The 21,104-nt window shown below is 37.6% G+C and overlaps 1 protein-coding gene across 1 annotated transcript; it reads right to left on the reverse strand.

The window, feature by feature from the left end:
* Positions 1-501: 501 nt before the first annotated feature.
* LOC121393965 (vomeronasal type-2 receptor 26-like) lies at positions 502-8,486 on the reverse strand. The gene is made up of 4 exons (XM_041563828.1): positions 7,674-8,486; positions 6,126-6,311; positions 2,045-2,168; positions 502-1,400 (listed from the first exon to the last, which is right to left on the reverse strand). Exons 1-4 carry the CDS (start codon positions 8,484-8,486, stop codon positions 502-504), a joined length of 2,022 nt encoding a protein of 673 aa, XP_041419762.1.
* Positions 8,487-21,104: the final 12,618 nt, after the last annotated feature.

Here is a 21,104-nt window from a genome sequence, read left to right on the forward strand (position 1 = left end):
CGTTCATGAGGGAACGTATATTGACCAAAGGTGCTGTGAGTATTGCCTATCCAAAGTTGATGTATGATCCTGCATGTTCTCTTTTATGTACACTCCACTGAGGATTGTATATGTGCAATAAATATGTTCTATGGTTAAGTTATAAGAACCACTGGCGCCCAATTATTTGCACCCTGAATACAGTTACAATTGCACTACACCCTGCTTCCACATCGCTGCGAGGGCTCACTCCCTAAGATTTTAAGGTCTAAGTCTGAGCACATTTATTGGGAGTGGAGCTTATAGTAGAGTAAGGTGCACTCAATTTACTATAGCGCTACATAGGCATAAAAGGTTGACTCAATGGTGTTTATTTTCAAGCTAAGTTACTATGTTACCATTAAATTAAAAAACTTAAGGTAAAAGTTTTGATACTTAAGCCATTTATTGCATATTTTTAAAGTACACCAATTGTGACTGGTTTGAAAAAATTAACTTTGATGCAATGATATTGTCAGTAATTTAAAATATGAGGACCCTGGTCTCTCTTTTATTAAGCTCAGGTTTAAGATAGATAATGTAACACTTAGGACCAAATATACAGCCCAATAATCCTGAACTGGAGGCTAAAATAGCAAATATCTCAGCAGCCACCATTCTACTCCCCTTACTGCTCAGGTATGCAGGGACAAATGTCACCCACACACTACAGAACACCAACATACTGAAAGTTATGTTTTTAGCCTCATTAAATCTGTCGGGGAAATCCTTGGCTAGAAATGCAGCAATGAAACTTAGTAGAGCCAAGGTTCCCATATATGCAATTATATTGAAGAAGAAAGTGACTGATCCTTCATTGCACATTAAATTAATAAAATCCTTTTCAGAAATCATGTCAGCCTCCACAAATGGAGGATTTGAGGCCATCCATCCCAAAGAAATGCCCATCTCACCCAAAGAACATGCAATGACTAATATGATGGACAGTTGGGTTCCTACATACTTTGTTAGCTTGCTCCCAGGCTTTGTGGCATTGAAGGCAATAATAACTGTGAGAGTTTTAGCCAACACAGAAGAAACAGAAATAGTAAATACAAACCCAAAGGTTACTTGTCGGAGGAGACAACATATCTGAGTTGGACGCCCAATGAATAATAAAGTGCAGAAGAAACACAACATGAGAGAGATGAGGAGGATACAGCTGAGATTTTGGTTATTGGATTTTACAATCGGAGTGTCCCAATATTTCAAGAAAATTCCCAAAACTGCAGAAGTTGAACAGAAGAGCATCAAGGTTATGGAAGTTAAACTGGAGCCCATGCTGTCCATGTAGGAAAGGTAATTTATTTCTTTAGGAATACAGTCATTTCTCTGTAAGTTAGATTTCGTATCTTCTGGGCATTTTAAACACTCTGGAGCATCTAATATGAAAACAAAGCAAATACTTGCAATATGAATATGAATTATGCACTGTAGATGCACTCTTTCTTCCTCCAGTGCCTCCATTCTATTGGTATTTGTGACATTGCCCCTTCAGTTGACAAAAGGGTGAGATATTCAAAGGACAGGAGATTAGTGTTTTATAACCATCGAGATTGCCAGAAAACCAGTCACTGTTTAATTAACCATAATAATATGAAGTTAAAAATGTGATTGTCTGAGATCAAGCCCTTTGGCACTGGTGGTACTAATGAGAGGGAAGGAAACACTAACATGCTTAGATAAGTATAAGGAGAACAAGAAAGGCTAGTTCCAAGTCAATAGAATAGGTGGTAATTACCAGAGAAGATATTGATGTCTCTCTAAATTACAAAACTAACCCCTACTGAGAAACTTAAGCAGTGGAGGTCATACAAAACCTTGTTTATGACAAACATAATTATTGTACCTGATATTGTAATGATCCAGTAACTCTGAATGGAGCCAATATACCCTTCTACAATTTTTTGTGCCTTGAATTTTATTGGTAACCTTCTACAGAGACATATTCAATCATGTGCTCTTAGGAAGAGAATCTCAAGTACATAAAGATGGCCACAAGCTGCTGATGGAGACTGACACTTACCTGTTATATTAGACATTTCCCCATCCACACACCTGACACAGTCATAACAACAAGATGGTGCTCCTTCTCTTTTGGATTTCCTGGATCCTGGGGCACAGGGGTCATTGCAAAGTGACTGAGGAATCTGTATTGTAAGAGTTAAAACAAACTTTGTATTCCATTGATTAACCAGCACACCTTAGCAAACATGCAGACATTATGGGGCCTATTTACTAAACCTCAAATGTTTCTGGTCGAGTTTTTAAAGGAGAAAACTTGAATTTTAGAGGAAAGTTAATCTATTATTTCCCAAAGCTGCTAAAAATCTCAAACCTGTCGAGGACATGTAGAAGCCAATGGCAGATGTCTCTGAAGATGACATCATGATCTCTGCTGGTTTTCGTGCGATAATCTGATAAATATGAGTTTTTGCTGCAACAATTCTGTAAAAGTTGAGTTTTCAGAGGGTCAACTCGAAAATGTCACATGATTTGAATTAACGCTCACTTTTGTCACAATGTTTTTTTTTGCACTAACTTTTTCGAGCTGCTTTTTTGATAAATGAGTTAAATTCATGGATGGGAGTTAGGATGAATTTGTTTCAATTAAAAAATGAGTTTTAGTATGTAATAAAATGTCGCAATCACAATGTGTTTTTTGCGACAAGATATTTAACAAAACTCCAGAGCAGGTGTTAACACTAAGGTTTGCTTAGCTATAAAGAACAATGTAATGTAATACTCACCAATTTTTTTTCATTGCGAGCAGTACTAAACATTCATAAAAATATGATTTTAAACAGATCTTGGGATTTTAATTACATGTCCTCTATTGCCTAAGCAAGAAAACTATGGCTTTCATATTTTTTGTCATAGTAAAGTCTATGGGTAGAAGACCATGGAAAGAGCAAAAGCTTGCCCATTATTGTTCATCAAGGAAACAATTCTTCCCCTGGTCTGGCTGCACTCCTCATCTCATGATGGATAAAGAAATCCAGTGCCAGATAGAGAGCACAGTATCAGGAGGTCCTGGCCAGCTCTGTCCTTACTGCTAGAGACCTGTTGCAATTCAAGACCAGAGCAAAGCAGTGTGCAAAGTTTAAAAAATGACCAATTTCAATATATTTTCTGCATATTGCATACTTCCTTCCATTTGGCCCAAATCCACTCACGTGGTGACCTAGCTATATGAGTGGATCTAGCCTTGTATGGCCACGTTAAAGGGAACTATTGCAACTGAAAATAAAAAGTTAATATAAGCTTCATCATACTAAAATATGAAACTATTTATTGTATTTATAAATACAATTAAATTAAAATTCAATTAAAAAATTGGTATCATTTCTGAAATACTCAAGTTTATCTTCACTATCCCTCTCTCAGCATCTGTTTCTCTTTATTCTGTCTTCATACAGCAGTTGGGTGTCATATTTTCATCATTTCATTTTTTGACAGTTACATCCAATATCTCAATATCTCTTATACTGATTCCAGTACAAAACAATTTAACATAACTGACTTTAGCACAAATCCTGCATGAGACGTGATTTTGGGTGATTTTAATAGAGTGAGCTTTAATAGATTGAGCAGACTCCCAACTCCTGCATGAAGAGAGAATGAAGAACGACAAATGTTGAGAGGGGGATAGTGAAGAGTAATTTAACTATTTCAGACATGAGTCAGAGTTTTTAATTGATTATATTTTAAAAATGTCTTATTTCAGTATGATGAAGCTTAGATGAAATTTTCATTGTTGAGATAGTTTCTGTAGATATCAGGATTTTAGATTTAAGCCATAAGTGGTTATTATCAAAGAACAAAGATTATAGAATAGGACACTGCCACAGAACAGCTGTGTTAGACTCTACACTTCAAGGTTAGAGGCCTTTCTACTAATTAGGGTTGTAGAATGTTTACATAGAACTAAGAATACATCTGTTGTCTCATGTCACAAGTATTCCTAGTGCAAGGTTAAGAAAGACACCTATAGCCTCAAAAACACACCCACTGCACAGATACCATTCTGGACACTGTGCTAGCACAGAAAATGTACTTATTTGGACTATACTTAGGTCAGGAAGGATTGTACTAAAATGGACAGAGAGGCATAGTTATGCTAAAACAAGAATGATGATTGGATGCCTCTGGATCAGCCCCATGGAAGAAGAAATGGTTAAATAGTCATCTGTTGTATTGCTTATTGTCCCCCAACGTCCTCACGAGCTTTCAGGATGTGTGAGCTATTATTTAATACTCTGTATTGTAATACTCTGTATTAATGTATACCTCAAATAAAGCTGTCTGGTTAATTTCCTGAGAGAATCTGTTTGGTTCAAGTCAGGCCCAGGGGGAACTTTGGGGCCAGGCTCGATTTGAGTAAGTATTTATTTAAATCCAAGAGGGACTTACTCATCGTGGCTGAGAATTTTATATCCCTGGAGGACTATAGGAGCATAAATCCGACATTTCTGGGGGCTCGTCCATTTCTGGGGGGTCCATTTCTGGGGGCTTCGTTCCGGTCCTGTGGTTCTGGTCGTGACGCAAGGACAGATTGTCGAGACTCAGCTCATGGTAAGTATGTTTCTTTTTAAATCTCGGGAAAGAATGGTGCCACAAGGTTCGCAACCTAGTGCAGATATTAGTCTACGGAGTGGTGTATCTAAAAGTACTGTTTCGTCAGGCAGCACAAAAGCTTTTTTCCCCTGTTTTCTTACGTCTTCCTAATGTTTTCCTTGAATATGCTCAATGTTGGATCACTAAATATGGCGGGCCATTTAAACTAAATAAAGAAATAAATGAAAATGAGATAGAGGAAAGTCTGGATACTTTGACCTCTTCAATGGAATTAAAAGATGGAAAAATAAAAAAGGGAAGAACTTTACAAGCACTGCTGGATTTAGTCTTGACTTCCCTTTCATTAACTGTAAAGCTGCAGGTCAGTTATAATTTACAGTATTCTTATGTAGAAAGACTGCTGGTTCAGTTAAAAAATTGTAGCCATTCAGCTGTCCTCCTCCAGCACAGTATCAACAAACTGACAGCTGACAGTGTAAGATCATGTCATTTGAATAGGAGGAGAAGTAATAAGAAATGTGTTGTTACACAAGAAAGTGATCGTTGTAACACTTCAACTGATGCAACTAACAGGGTTAATCCAACTGATTCTGAAGTATCTAATATTGCACCAGTGTTATTTGAAAAAGTTTTGTTGGGTTTCAACAATTTGAACAACTTGAATGCTGCAATTTTCCCCACATTTCCTTGTGAATTCCAAACATACAGCAATGTATATGTAAAAATCATAAGAGCAGCAATTATACATACAAATAAATTACATCAAAAGTGTAAATGTAGAAATGTAAACCTTGTGTTCTGTTTTGACAATGGAGGTTAGGTTTAAAGTAGAAGAAAGCTATTCTGGGTTCTATGATCTCTGAAAAAGGTTGTAAATTAATTAAATTAAATAATTTAGCATTTATACATCTTTTTATATCAGAGTTGGGAATCTAGTATAATGTTTGTTTTATTTCTTGAATGGAAACCATCAGCACTGTTGTGAATTTTTCTAATGTATGTTTTATTTTGCAGGTGTTTAAAGCTTCAGACCAGAGAACCAGATCTGTTTGAGTAGTTTTAGACACTTCTGAAAGACATGCAAACAATACTTAAGGAATAAATTTAATATTTTTAGTAATATTAGTTTGCATTTAAAATTTAGATGCACTATAATTACTTATAATTACTATAATTAATTGTTCTCTTTCCTTAGTAGAAGATTTGACAACAATGACATAGATTGATTAGTAGAAAAATGTATCTCTTTAACAGCTGTTCAACCTCGAGGACAAAGATATCTTTGACAGTCTGCAGGAGAGATCGGACATCTCTAAGTTTTATGTCATGTTTGTTTCCTTCTTCCTTTAAGTGAGTAAGTGGATTATACCAATATAAATAAGAACGGATGAATAAGTAGAACAGAATGAATAAATAACACAAAAAAGGGCCAGAAATGATATTAGCCGTAAGGAAAGGAAATAGAAGAAGAGTTTAGATAAATATATGCAAAGTTATTCCTCTTGTTATGTTCTTGCTTTCATTCTTACCCCATTGAAATGTGGAAGCCCCAAATCAACACTGCTGTCTACATGCACATAAATCTCCTTGCTGCTCAATACATTGACATTTCCAATCTTCCTTTTCTGGATGTTGTTGTTTGGTAGGAAAAGACACTTCAAAATGTCAAATTTGGCTTCTGGGCTCCCAAATTCATTTTTAACAGCTGCATTTATCTGTAAAATATTTAGCATAACTGATCACAGAACTTTAAAATGGTTTTGTTTGTGAAAATTTTCATTCATCCAGGTCATGGTACTGTATATCTGTAGAAATAAGTCAAATCAATTGGACTTGCTGTGACAATAGATGAACCAGCAGGACACACGTTTGAAGACTTCCAAGTCCAGATTCTAGAGTGGGAGAGCGACTGGTTCAAAAGAGATGTTAAAGAAGCCATATATGTAAAAATGAAAAAAACAAGATTGAATAGAGGTGGAGGAGTGTGACATCTAGGGGCATATTTATCAAGGGTCGAATTTCGAATTTGAAAAACTTTGAATTCAAAAAGACCAACCGAAATTAAGTCAAAGTTTTTTTTGGCCAAATAGGTCAGTTTTCGATCTAATAGGTGCGTATTTGGCCAAATTAGATTCATACGAGTCGAAGTAATAGCGCATTAGATCGAATTCGAATCAAAGTTTTTCCCAAAAAAACTTAGATTTTTCAAAGTCCACCAATTTCCTTCAAATAGGTTCTAGTAGGTCCCCCATAGGCTAAAACAGCAATTTGGCAGGTTTTAGATGGCAAATGGTCAAAGTCAAATTTCTAAAGAGACAGTACATGATGAATTTTGATATTATAATTTTTGATTTTTTTTCAAATTCGAAATGAAGTTGGACTATTCCCTAGTTGAAGCACAGCAAAAATAGCTCAAAATAAATTTGCCCCCCTATTGTCTGCAATTATAATTCCTATTTGCCTAAAGCTAATGGCACCATTATTACTAATTGTTAACCTTATCAAGCAACTAAAGTAAAGTGCAATATTGATGGATATTGCCACCATTTTTGATGTTCAGAAACCTGTACGTAAGGTTGTCAAAGTGATGTTTTAGCTTTATATCGCTTTTTTTTTAGATCTTTTTTACTAGTGGCACCGCATGACAAATAATATAGTGAGAGGAGGTACTTCCCCCAATAGAAATATTGAAAAGATATAATCAAATTTGGCTGAGCCTCAAACCCATGCCATCAGTTTCATTCATTGGGCCACATTCAGTTCAGTAAGAAAAAGTTCTTCTCATGGTTTATCATGTGAAAAAGAATGAATGAGATTCAAAAGAAAACTTTTCTCCAAATTCAGATCCAGTTTTTTCCCATAGATTTCAATAGAGTTTTCACGTGATAAACCTGTGAGATAAGTTTTTCTTAATTTAATTGCATCTCAAATAGAATCTCGTCCATGACTTTTCATGTCATAAACCTTATTCTCACTGAATTCAATCTGGCCCATTCTTTCTTAAAAGTTTTATAGACGACCAAGACCACTTATCATCATTACAATAAATATTAAATTAAAGTGACCACAGAACTTACCTGCCATGGATTTACATTATTTTTCAGACTTACTAATTTGTCCCAGTGATTGGCTGGTGGCTGAGCAGAGTAGAGTTTGTGCAGGGCATGAGCCAGGGCATAGACTGCAGTGTAAACTCTATAAGTGACTCTGTAATTGTGATCCTCATATATTGATAAATCTGCATCACTGAGAGTCTCATTTCCTGTACAGGTTTTGTAGGTTCTCCCTGGAATATATGTTACAACCCTCGGAAAATAGCAGTGAAATAATTTTTCCCAGGTATCAGTGGTTAATTCGTCTTTGGTGTATTTATTTGGAGAAAATCCATAGAAGAACTGTTTAAAGCCTAGGATCTCCCCTTCTTGGACTAACAGAGACAAAGACCCATTTAAAGCAATTTCAAGCTCTTCTTGTTTGTACACCATAACATTGGGGAAAAAAGAAGAGGTGATCCATGTTTTTTGTGGCATTTTGTACATTGAAAATAAGTGTGCAAAGCTGTAAGTGTATTTTATACTAATAAATAGGACAATCACATTGGCAGTGGTCCTCTCGATCTCTTGAACAATGTTATTCTCATGATTAAAATAGATATAAAAATTATATTTAAGTACAGAGGAGAAGGCTATGCATGCATTGTAGCTGGTAAGTGCATAAGTAAACTTTTCCCGGGCTCTGTATCCAGTGTCATCATCTGATATAATGAGTCCGACCCATTTCCAGCCAAAGTGCTTCAGTATCTGCACAATCCCATCAATTTCTGCCTCCTCATTGGGACTAGTTCTGTAGAATGATGGAAACTGGACTCTGTTATTAAAAACCGGATGCATGGTGCCATAACTGATCTGTAAAAGGAAATAAAGACTTTTATGGCCTATGTAGGTCTTATTCTGTAGGAAGATATAGAAGATGATTTCAGCAAGAAATTGTGCAACCTTACCTATTACACATATTCTCTGAAGCATTTTATGAGAAGGATATAAAAGTAATGCTGATGAATGAAATAATGCCAAATGAATGTTAGGAGGGACAGATAAGTTAAGAGATGAGTTCTCTGTGAGACTCCAAGATATCACTGTCATGGTCGGCACCCTAAATCCAGAACCTATGCTAAGCACCCTGTTCTCAGCTCTTGCTTCTGCCTTTAACAGCCGCCTTTCACCTCAGGAGGAGCCCTCGGCTAATCGGATGCCGCCAGGTCTTATTAAGAGAAGTGCCAAGCAAAGGGTTCTGGACAAGCAAAGGGGCACAACGGTAATTGCAAAGTCTTTTGGGCAGAAGGTCACAGTACAAGGCGTAGACAGAAAGCGTAGTCAGATCAGGCTGGGTCGGGGAAGGCAGAGTGCAAACGGAGTCAGACAGGCAGGGGTTAAACCAGGAGATCAATCAGAAGGGATTCAGATACAGCAGAGTCGGTTACCAGGCAGGGTCAGGATTTCAGAAGTCAGGATAGTCACAAACAGGCAGGGGTCACAACAGGTAATCAGATATCAGAAGCTTAAACAGCACAGAGGCACCAGGAACTCACAAGGAAGAAACCTATTACGGGCAGTGAGAAAATACAAAATCTGCCTTTAAATACATTTGAATTTTGCGCCATTGCGCGTTTGGGTTATCACGCCAGTGCGCATGTGCCTATAAATACAGAAGAAGCATGCTGGGCGCGCCCTAGTTACCGGCGCACACAGAAGAAGAGGAGTGACGTGGCGGGTGTCCCCGCCGATGGCGCGGCAGGCGTCCCCGCCGCACCACTAGACCACCAGGGTGAGTTGTTACAATCACATTCATTTCCTTGTATATGTTACTCTAGCAATGCACTTCAGCAACACAGTTCCTTAGCCAGTGACAGGTAGAGGCTTCAGACCAGAATAATGAGCTCTAAAAAATATGGTAAGACAGAAGTCAGGACACATGGGTATTATTTAGTTGTGTCCATGAAGTACATGAGTAGCTACTCTGGTTAGTATTAATACACAGTTCATTTAAACTTTTTTATATTTAGTGGGGCATTAATACTATACCAACTGTTCTGGAGCCAGACAAAAGGGTTTTGCAATGCAATAAACGCTATAGAGTCCTTAGAGCCATGGAAAATCCTTTGAAAGCCACATGTGGCCCTCGGGCCAGTTGACCAGCCCTGGTTTATGATGTAAAATGACAAAGTTTAAAAACAAGAACATTAATGGACTACTAAGAGATCAAGTGCTACCCTATATGTTGTGCACAGTTTATATGCCACTATCTTGCTGTTTATAACATTATAGGGGCAGATTTATCAAGGGTCGAATAGTAAATTCAAATTCTAATTTTCGATTTTCAAAATTTTGATCCCCCTATTTGAATGTAAATTCGATTGTGAGATTTATCACCCCTTGACCATGGAAACAGTCCTAATTCGAATATTTGCCACCTAAAAACTGCTGAGTTCAATGGCAGAGGTCTGTTGAGCCATTTGGAGATGTTAATAGCCTTCCTGACATTCAAGGTTTTTTTGGGGAGAAAAACTCGATTCGTACGAATCGAATACAAATCAAATACGATTCGAATTTTCGGGTCGGAACCATTCGATCAAATATTAGCCATTCAATTTTTTTCTTAAATAACCTCCCAGTCAAATTGTGAGTATATTTGATTTAAAAAAAAAAAAATTGCATGAATTTGAAATTTGACCATTGATAAATGGGCCTCTATATTTTTATTTGGTGTGTGCCACTTGATTTGTATCTAGGAATTTGGAATCACAGTTATCTGGAGCTCTGCTATGTCATATGCCAATAATGATAATTAAAACATAGTACTGCTCCTACTTATTGGAAACATAGCTGCCGCCTTCCATGGGGTTAGCCTGGTAAGGTTTTGCCTGGAGCATCAGTTGTATGAAAGCTCTATGTACAGTCTCTCTCCATTCCTCTGAGACACACATGCACCCACTCAACTACACCTTTTGTCAGTCCCATACATTACAAATAACCATTTTATTTTTATTTTCAATATCATAATTCTTGCATAGTTTGACCAAATCACCTAATGTTAAGGTTCTCTTTTGGGTGAAATGTTTGCACACACATTACACTTAATTATTATAGCATTAATTAATAATTTCAATGGTATCCATATACATATTAATTCTATGAAGAGAAAAAGAACCCCAATTGCCTCCCACTCATTCAGCAGTTCCTCAATTATTAAACTACCTATTAAATGTTTTGTGGTTGCCAAAAGGCAATCACTAACCAATTATAAAATAATAAAGTGCTTGATTTTAACCAAATAAAGTTACATTAAAGTGCAAGTGCAATATAATTCATTCTATTGATTTTAATATAACTTAAAAGTTAATAAATACTCATAATTCATACTTGCTTCAAGATTAATTAATTATAAAGTGCTTAACAGTGCTGAGTAATTAATAATAAATAGGTAATAAATAAGGTAGTTGATATAAGGAGGATATAAGTACATCAACTACCTTATTTATTACCTATTTATTATTAATTACTCAGCACTGTTAAGCACTTTATAATTAATTAATCTTGAAGCAAGTATGAATTTATGGTAATTGCCATCTAATAGTAATCAAATCAGCACTTGAAGCACTTTATTATCTTTATTGTAATTAATTCCTTGGTCGGATTGATTGTGGGTGTAAACATAAGGTACCAGATAATACACTGTATCATAAGGCTATTAATTTGTGCGAAGTATAAATTAATTCTATTAAGTATTTATTAACTTTTAAGTTATATTAAAATCAATAGAATGGATTATATTGCACTTGCGCTTTAATGTAACTTTATTTGGTTAAAATCAAGCACTTTATTATTTTATAAATGGTTAGTGATTGCCTTTTGGCAACCACAAAACATTTAATAGGTAGTTTAATAATTGAGGAACTGCTGAATGAGTGGGAGGCAATTGGGGTTCTTTTTCTCTTCATAGAATTAATCGAAATTTACTGACTTAGGTCAGACCTCTGCTTCCGCCGTGGGATTAATTTAAGTTTTAAGGGATCACCTTGTTTTTGTAATTTATCCATATACATATTGTCTAATACTTGTAACCAGAAGAATTTCATTGGGGCTCGAGCCACTGGAATGCACAAATCTGCTTCTGAGTACAAGGTTATATCTCCTGTGTTTTTCAGCAGTTTCCTGGATTCAGTAGTTTGTGCCCCCCACAAACATGGTTCTCCCCTTCTAATGAATGGGTCAATGAAAGAGTCAGAAGAGGAAGGCAAATAATTCAAATAAAACAATAAAAAAATGTAAAAAGTGGGTTCAGGGTCTGCCCCCTCTATAATTATGGCTCTGTAGTTCAGATATATGCCTCATGACATATTAATGTGATGCAGTTTAATTGCTGGTAACATGAAGAGGAACATTAAACACAATACAAAACTAGGACCAGGAATCTCTGCCATTCTATTCCTGATTAGATAGCAACCTAGTGCTGGCTGTGTCTAGATTTTCTGAAGTGTGGCCCCAACTGGATCTGGTTTCTAGTTCACTGTCAGTGTTTTTTTATAAATAGGCAGCTTGGCCATTTCCTTTTAGGGTTTTTTTTTTAATTTAAAGGCACTCTGGTTCTATTAAGGAGTCACTTGAAAATAAATGTGTCACTTTTAATGCATTTGGAATACCTAACACTGTAAAAGAGCACCCACTTCTTGTACGTTGTAAGACTGGTTGTGTTGGTATTTAATTGTTAGCCTCTGTGACTTTAGCAGCAAAGAAATGGCTTGAATGGCAGTCACAAAAGAATCATCTTCATCATCACCCAGCATTCAAACTACAGAAAATATACTACTTTATACTAAAATACATTTTACGATGAACTGTCCCATGAGAGTCCTTTATGGGTCAAATTAAATAATAAATGAGTGTAAAATACTTTAAGATATACATATATACATATGTAACAGTGCGTTGTCTGTTACTAGATGTCAAGTGTAAGGCCTTTGTTACCCAAAGAATTCACAGCTACAATAAATGAAGTAAAACTGAAATGATTTTTTATTGTAGGGTCACAGCATGAAGCTCAAACCTAGACCTGGGTTTCCCATAAGGTTATTTTCCATACAATATCTCTGTTACTCACACACCACAGTGTTCTCCCATCTGATGCCTCCAGGGCCATTGTCCTATAAGGTGCACAGGCAGGGGTGTACAGGGGCTTCCTCACCTAAGGAACTATTACCCCCAATTCTCTGCTGTGACCTCAGTGCCCAAGCTCCTCCTGTAGGCTCTCCACTGACCTACACCTGAATGCTAGTTTCCCTAACTTTGGTGCACAATCACACCTCAGGGCTCTGGTCCTCTCTATTCCTCCATGTTGGAACAACAGGCTAGCCATGCTCACTAGTTGTCATAGTCGGCACCCTCAATCCAGAACCAATGCTAAGCACCCTGTTCTCGACTCTTGCTTCTGCTTAGAACAGCGGCCGTTCACCTCGGGAGGAGCCCTTGGCTAATCGGATGCCACCAGGTCTTATTAAGAGAGGTGACAAGCTAAGGGTTCTGGACGAGCAAAGGGGCACAACAGTAAAGCAAAGTCTTTAGGGCAGAAGGTCACAGTACAAGGAGTAGACAGAAGGCGTAGTCAAATCAGGCCGGGTCGGGGGCAGGCAGAGTACAAGCGGAGTCAGACAGGCAAGGGTCAAACCAGGAGATCAATCAGAAGGAATACGGATACAGAAGAGTCGGTTACCAGGCAGGGGTCAGGATACAGAAGTCAGGATCGTCAAAACAGGCAGGGGTCACAACGGGTATTAGAAATCAGGCAGATTTATAGCACAGAAGCACCAGGAACTAGAAATGATCCTATAATGGGCAGTGAGAAAATACAATTTGCCATTTTAAATACTTTTGAATTTCGCGCCACTGTGCGCTGGCGTCAACACGCCAGCGCGCATACGCCTATAAATAAGAAGAATGCGCCATGTGCGCACCCTAAGCTACTGGCAGACTGGAAGAAGAGGAGTGGCGTGGCGGGCGTCCCCGCTGCACCACTAGACCACCAGGGTGAGTACAAGCTGTGACACTAGCCCTCTCTAACTTTCACTCCTGGAGTGAACTCACTTTTCCCTACACAGCATTAACTAGACCTCACAGCATCAACCTCCACCAAGAGTCTGGCGACTTTGGTCTGCTGCTTTTTTGATGTTACAGGCCTTAAAAGAAAGGGTCACAGCAAGGAACTGTCTTATATAGGCTCTCAATGCCACCTGCTGCCCAAACCTGCCTAATACTAACTATTTAAATTTAAAAATAAATTCTTTATCTCTCTCTCTCATATATATATATATATATATATATATATATATATATATATATATATATATATATATATATATATATATATATATATATATATATATATATATATATATATATATATATATATATATATATATATATATATATAGAATATGTAAAGAAGAAGCAGCACTCGTCAATTGCAAAAAAGTGTATTAAAAGATCAGAGCATCACTCAAGGCAACGTTTCGGACAACATATGTGCCCTTTGTCAAGCCCAAAAAGAGTTCTCTCAGCTTATCACAGGTATCACATTATATAGGCAACAAACAGGAAATGACCTCAAAATTTGCATATACACAGGTACAGAGCATTATCATATACATGTATCTATAGGAACAAAAACAGGTCATAATCACGATTTAAACCCCGAGGATATAAAGATTTGAGCATATTAATCCACCATACCTCTCTTCTTTTAAGTTTCAATTCTCTATCCCCCCCTCTTTTCATGGGCGGTACTACTTCCAAAACCATAAATTTAAGCTGATCTGCCGTGTGTCCCAAATCCACAAAATGTTTTGAGACAGGTAATGTTGTATTGCCCAAATTAATGCTAGACCGATGTTGCGATATACGTGATTTGTATATATATATATATATTTTTTTTTTTTGATCTGTAAACATTAACATTAATAATGAAGTAAATAATACAGCTGAACAGATATAAATCACAATCAACAGGAAGAGGGGTACCTAAGCAAAGTAACAAGCAATCCATAACCCAAATTGAATAATCCAAAACGTTATGGGAAATAAAAAAAAATCCTGCACTGAGATGCATACAGTATACAGGCCTATGGCATGAACAATAATAAAAGTAAAAAGTAGCTTATTATATATATATAATGGATTTGGCCAGTGTAATTAGGGCCACAATTGCAACACGTTTTTTTTTTTAGGAATTGGACACAGCTGCACAAAATGATGTGATTTTTTTAGGTGCAAGTTTGTTGTGCCAATTAACACAGCCTGCAGTGGGATCCCTGCTGGAACTATTACATGTGTAAGGTGGCAGTAGCAAAGGGTTACTTTGCAGCAATAGGATACAAGCACATATAATAGCAAATAGTGTCAATATGCCCATTGATTTCATCAATATAAGTGTGACCACACTTGGAGCTGCCATTGTAAATTATATCTGGGGACTAACTGTTGGTCACGAGTATGATACTGTATTTTCTATCACATACCCCCCCCATCTCCACCTCATATACATTATACCAGATTCCAGCACTATGAATCAGAAATTCTGATCTGACATACTATAGTACCAGAGAAGTAAAGCCTGAAGAAGAGTATGGCTTGAAATGCTGTATTTTCTCTTAAAAATTAAAAAAAACTATAAGTTACATAAAATGCTGTATTGTATATACTGTATTTACTGAACCAGCCCAGAGGTTCAACAGCCCTATAGTAGTAATGATCCAGGCCTTCAATTTTGCCCCCAGCAGCTCCCCATTTTGGGTGTTGTTGGGCATTGTTTATGTGCCTGTGACACTGCACATGCTCAGTGTTGCTGAGAAGCTAAGCTCAGGGGTCACAGGAAATCATCAAAACATTAGCCGATTGTGAGGTTACAGTTATTATAAAAACTGATGCTACAAGGTTAATAATTAATTAATTCATTAATTATTAATCAGCTCTGTATTGTGCCATTTATATTGTATTTACATTATATTGTGAGTTAGGCCCTAAGCTCAGGTAAGTGACAGCAGCCCAGAGCATGTGCAGTGAATCCACAGAAAAGAAGATGAGGAGCTACTGGGGCATCTTCAGAAGTAAAGATCTATGATGCCTTTGGCTAACAATCACATGGTGTCATATGGCAAAACCTGTTTGTGGAGTTCTAGTTTTAATATATTTAAATAATTTATTTGTACAAATTAACATAAACAGAATTGTTTGTGTAATAAAACTGGATACTTGCCTGCGGGTATCTAAATATTCCTAAAAGTTGGGCAATGATGAATGATGTGCTAGTAGACAAGTCTCCCAGAAATCCCACCAGCGTACTATTCCTCCAACAGCTGAAATTTGGAATTTTGTGTTTCAATCCTGTCATTACATCCAGGGCACCAGAGAGAGCCTTAAGTTCCATTCCACAGGAGTCATGGATCTGATAACCCAGAGTAATATTAGGTAGAATCTGAGAATTTGTATTAATCTCCTCAATTGCGAGTAGGAAGGCCAAATAATGACGATAATAACGGAAAGTTGCCCTGTGGATTATAATGAAAAACAAAGCTATAAGAAAGAACATAAATGGGGGACTCACGTCCATCAAGTTCAACCTTAAGTCTATATATAACCTGCCTAACTGCCAGTTGATCCAGAGGAAGGCGAAAAACACATTTGAAGCGGAATGTGCAACAGCTGGAAAGTCCTACTGGTAAATAAATCATTAGAGAGATTATTATATGATCCCCTTATATATTTATACATAGTTATCATATCTCCCCTTAAGCGCCTCTTCTCCAGCGTGAACATCCCCAATTTGGCCAGTCTTTCCTCATAGCTAAGATTTTCCCTTTACCAGCTTAGTTGCCCTTCTCTGTCCCCTCTCTAATACAATAATGTCCTGTTTGAGTGATGGAGACCAAAACTGTACGGCATATTCTAGATGGGGCCTTACCAGTGCTCTATACAGTAGAAGAATGACCCCTCCTTCTGTGAATCAGTAATAAAAAAAATTGCAATGCAAAAATATATTCCTCTGTGCGACCTTCATACAGCTTTTGCAAACCTGGAAAATTTTTAGCTAACACTCCAACAGTGGAAGAAAGAGTGCAAATTTTATAGTATAAAACTTCTTACTGAAAATGTCGTTTTGCTTGCACCAAAAGATCATGCCACCATCAAGCACATGAAAAGGGTGCAATTAAAACTGAGATGCATATGAGGGCTGTGATATGGTAAAAGGAAAATGCATGTTAGTTCAGGGGTTAAGGGCCCTGGATGAAGGATATGGCAGTTAAGAAACTGCATTGTTATTCTTCTTTAGGGTATCCAGGGCTGGAATGGAGGGAAGGATCTGGACGGGCCTTCCATTCCACTCCAGACTGACCTGGGTGTGGTGTTAGCTACCTGCCCATAAATGAATCAGGTGTTTAATTTCAGTGTGTGTGAGGGGCTGAGGAGCCTGCTGTGAACTCAAACTGAGAGTGACACAGAGCCTTAGTTCAGTCCAATTCAGCCTGGGCTGCTTTATTTGAAGCCGTTCACACAGACAGCATAAACAGAAGGTTTCAGCAGGTTGAAATAAAGCAAATAAAACGTATCACAGTCCAGCACTTACTGATTCAGCTCAGTTTCCTCAGTGTCTGGTGTGCAAAGCAATGGCTCCAGGCTTGTAGTTTTAAACAGGCAAATCTGTAATGATCTCTCTGTGTCACTCTCAGCTTGAGTTCACAGCAGGCTCCTCAGCCCCTCACACACACTGAAATTAAACACCTGATTCATTTATGGGCAGGTAGCTAACACCACACCCAGGTCAGTCTGGAGTGGAATGGATGGCCCGCCCAGATCCTTCCCTCCATTCCAGCCCTGGATACCCTTAGGGCTCTTACACACGGCCGTTCCGACCTGCGCTCCCCTGTGTTCTGTTTTTTGGCGTTCAGCCGCAGGGGAGCGCAGGAATAGACGCAAGTCATGATTTGAAATGGGGCTGTACTCACTCAGGCGCGTGTAGGCACCGAACGCAGGAAAAATGCAGCATGTTGCGTCTGAACCTGCGTTCGGCGCCTACACGCGCCTGAGTGAGTACAGCCCCATTTCAAATAATGACTTGCATCTATTCCTGCGCTCCCCTGCGGCTGAACGCCAAAAAACGGAACGCAGGGGAGCGCAGGTCGGAACAGCCGTGTGTAAGAGCCCTAAAGAAGAATAACAATGCAGTTTCTTAACTGCCATATCCTTCATCCAGGGCCCTTAACCCCTGAACTAACATGCATTTTCCTTTTACCATATCACAGGGCCTATGGCATTGACAATAATAAAAGTAAGTAGTAGTAGCTTACTATATATATATATAATGAATTTGGGAAGAGTAATTAGGGCCACAATTGCAACGCATGTTTTTTTTTTTAGAAATTGTCACAGCTGCACAAAATGGCATGTGATTTTTTAGGTGCAAGTTTGTTGTGCCAATTAACACAGCCTGAAGTAGGAACCCTGCTGGAATTATTACATGTGTAAGATGGGAGTAGCAAAGGGTTCTCCTGTAGCAATAGGATACAATGTATACAGTGTATGTAATACAACTTCTTACTGAAAATGTCACTTGCACCAAAAGATCTTGCCCCCATCAAGCACATCTTAAAAGGCTGCAATTAAAACTCACAGTGCAATAAAAGACTAACCAAAAATATTACATTGCGTAATGCAGATTTTTGTGCCTATTTTTCTGAATTTGTATTCACTTTGCAAATTGTATTACATTTCCTCCAAAGACTGACTTTCTTTTATATTCTATTTAGAATAATCGGGCAGATTCAGTGAGACAAGGGTTTATCACACGAAAAGTCAAGGATTTGATTTGATTTGAAATGATATTCATTTCAGAAAAATGTATCCCACTGTTTATCACATGAAAACTCTATTGAAGTCTATGGGGAAAATACGGGAACTGAATTAGAAGAAATGTTTTTTCTCGTCGAATTGAATCTTAATTGATTGAGATACAGTAAATATCTTGAATTAATGATATTGGAATATTTGAACATGCAGCTGAAAAAATATTTATACTATTGCAAACAACAATTAATAAGAGGAAATTCAAACATTTTGGGAAAGGTTTAGGTTACTCTTCTTTGATATCTCTGAGCTAGTGACATCATTAGAAATTCTGGATAACAGAAAAAAAGGAATAAAATTTACTGCGACCTGCAAACCCCCCAGCCCACACCCATGCCCACAAAATCGTCTCTACCCACTATTATCCTACCAAATCTATGACTCCAGCCTGAATATATCACTTTGGGGCTTTGGCTTCATCTGTACAATTACTTATATAACATTTATTTACTGAGCTAGGAATAAAATACTTACAGAGTACAGAGAACTTCTGACGGTTTTGCAGAAAATTGAAAATTATGCGTAAGAAAGATCTCATTTAATTGCAGAAAAGCTCCTATAATCAGGTCCCCAGATTTAATATTTGTTTTATAGTTGTGAGCTGTTATGGAGCATGCAGGTCTGTGGGGGAGATCCGTTTGTGATGCCACTGGAAGTATCTGAAATAACAAGACCAGTATTAACATGTTTCCTTCAGTCAAACGCTGCCGTGCTGCCGAGATGGTGCGTCTCCAAAGTTATACTCGGCTCCAATAATGTTATCACTACCGATTGAGCCTCTATTTATCCTTCTCAAAGCAATTATCTGTATTATATTCTTATTTTAAGGTAAAACCAGGTGGTACATTATTTGTTTTTTCAATTCTAAGTAAAAAAAGAAAGTTAGATCTCAGGGATTGATCTGGCTGAAATAAACAGTACTGTTTACTTACCTTACCCTTGAGGGCAGAGACCAAATTCACTACTAATAAATGTATTGCAATGTATTCTGAGCTTGGTGCACCTCATCAATAAACTCCCTTCTCTGATTGACTGTTACCAATCGTCTCCATGTATGCTGATTTTGAAAGAATTCCACCAGACTTCTTAATACACAATGATTATCAATGACTATGTGTGTGTTATCTCAGACATATTATATATATATATATCAGGGGGTAATGTAGCTGGAACCAGTTTCTGGGGGTAAAGCAGCCCACGGCACAGTCTGAACTCCCGAGAGCAGGCCGGCACTGACAATCTGTGGGTTCTGGCAAATGCCAGAGGGGCTGCTATAAGGTGCCATAGAAAGTCAGTATTTAGTGGGCTGGTGGGGCTGAATGGGCCTCTGTGTACCTGAAATGCCAGGGCCTATTTTAAGTCTCAGTCCAGGCCTGCCTGAGAGTGTAGTATTTTCAGGCAGTTTATTTTCACTTGAAACAAATAAACAAAATCAACAGTTCAAAATAAAATCCTTGCCACTTCATTGGTTTTTAACACAGGTCAGTTTTCCTTATTAACCAGGAGTAGGCCTGTCACCTGTCTCCAAAACAGAGAAAATGAAGGAGAAACAAAGTCCCAACCTTGTAGTGATTCAAAGTTTCTCACACAGACAACTTTCCTGGGACTTTCTCCCAGACTGGAGCTCTCTATTGTGATTCAAGCTGCCTTTTTAATTTTCCACCTGAGATGCCTCACGTAGACCTAAAACACCCAGGATGGGCTGATAGGAAACTTGGAGAAATGTAATAGTGACCTCACCACAATATATATATATATATCTTTCCCTGACGAAGGCTTCTGTGCGGAGCCGAAACGTTGGATCACCAATAAATCTCCACTTTCATTTGAATTATTGACTTGATGTATTTCCTTGGAGTGCTGTCAATCCCTGCATTTTGTCTACATACTTCTCAGACTAGCACCCAGGTTTCTGCATACTAATGGTTGTGCATTCCATTCTGTTTGATTATATATATATATATATATATATATATATATATATATATATATATATATATATATATATATATATATATATATATATATATATATATATATATATATATATATATATATATATATATATATATATATATACTGTATATATATATATACTATAGGGACACTATCGAATATCTCCATATTGGGTGATAAGATTATCCTTAGTGTATGAATGTGTGTATGTTTGTATAACTTTATTTGTAAAGCTCTGTTAAGGAGCCGCAGCACTGTACAGAGCATAAAAGTACAATAATGTATATATAAAAGTATATATGGGGGAGAAAAATCACATAATAAATATATACAGAATCATAGGACAAAGAGCTTAAGTGCTATGTGGTAAGAGACATAGTGGGAAGGAGGTCCCTGGCCCCGTAGAGCTTACAGTCTAAGTGGATGGGAGGCTAACATACAGGTACACATTGGAGATAAAAAAGTGCACACGGTAAGGCATAGTCAGTAGGGACGGGACTAGGCTAATGTTCTAGTGCTCCAGAAGGTAGGCTCTTAGTTTTTTCTTGAAGACATTAAGAGAGGATTCCTTATGGAGGAATTCAGCGATGGAATTCCAGAGGT

Source organism: Xenopus laevis, chromosome 5L (assembly GCF_017654675.1).
Source record: "Xenopus laevis strain J_2021 chromosome 5L, Xenopus_laevis_v10.1, whole genome shotgun sequence".
NCBI lineage: Eukaryota > Metazoa > Chordata > Amphibia > Anura > Pipidae > Xenopus > Xenopus laevis.

Excerpts from the sequence above, each read along its gene's own strand:
- LOC121393965 (XM_041563828.1), bottom strand. The coding sequence starts at position 8,486 with ATGCATCCGGTTTTTAATAACAGAGTCCAGTTTCCATCATTCTACAGA. Across the intron at positions 2,169-6,125 it reads GGCTTCCACATTTCAATGGG|ATTCCTCAGTCACTTTGCAA; the intron begins GTAAGAATGAAA and ends CTTACAATACAG. Across the intron at positions 1,401-2,044 it reads GGAAATGTCTAATATAACAG|ATGCTCCAGAGTGTTTAAAA; the intron begins GTAAGTGTCAGT and ends TTTTCATATTAG.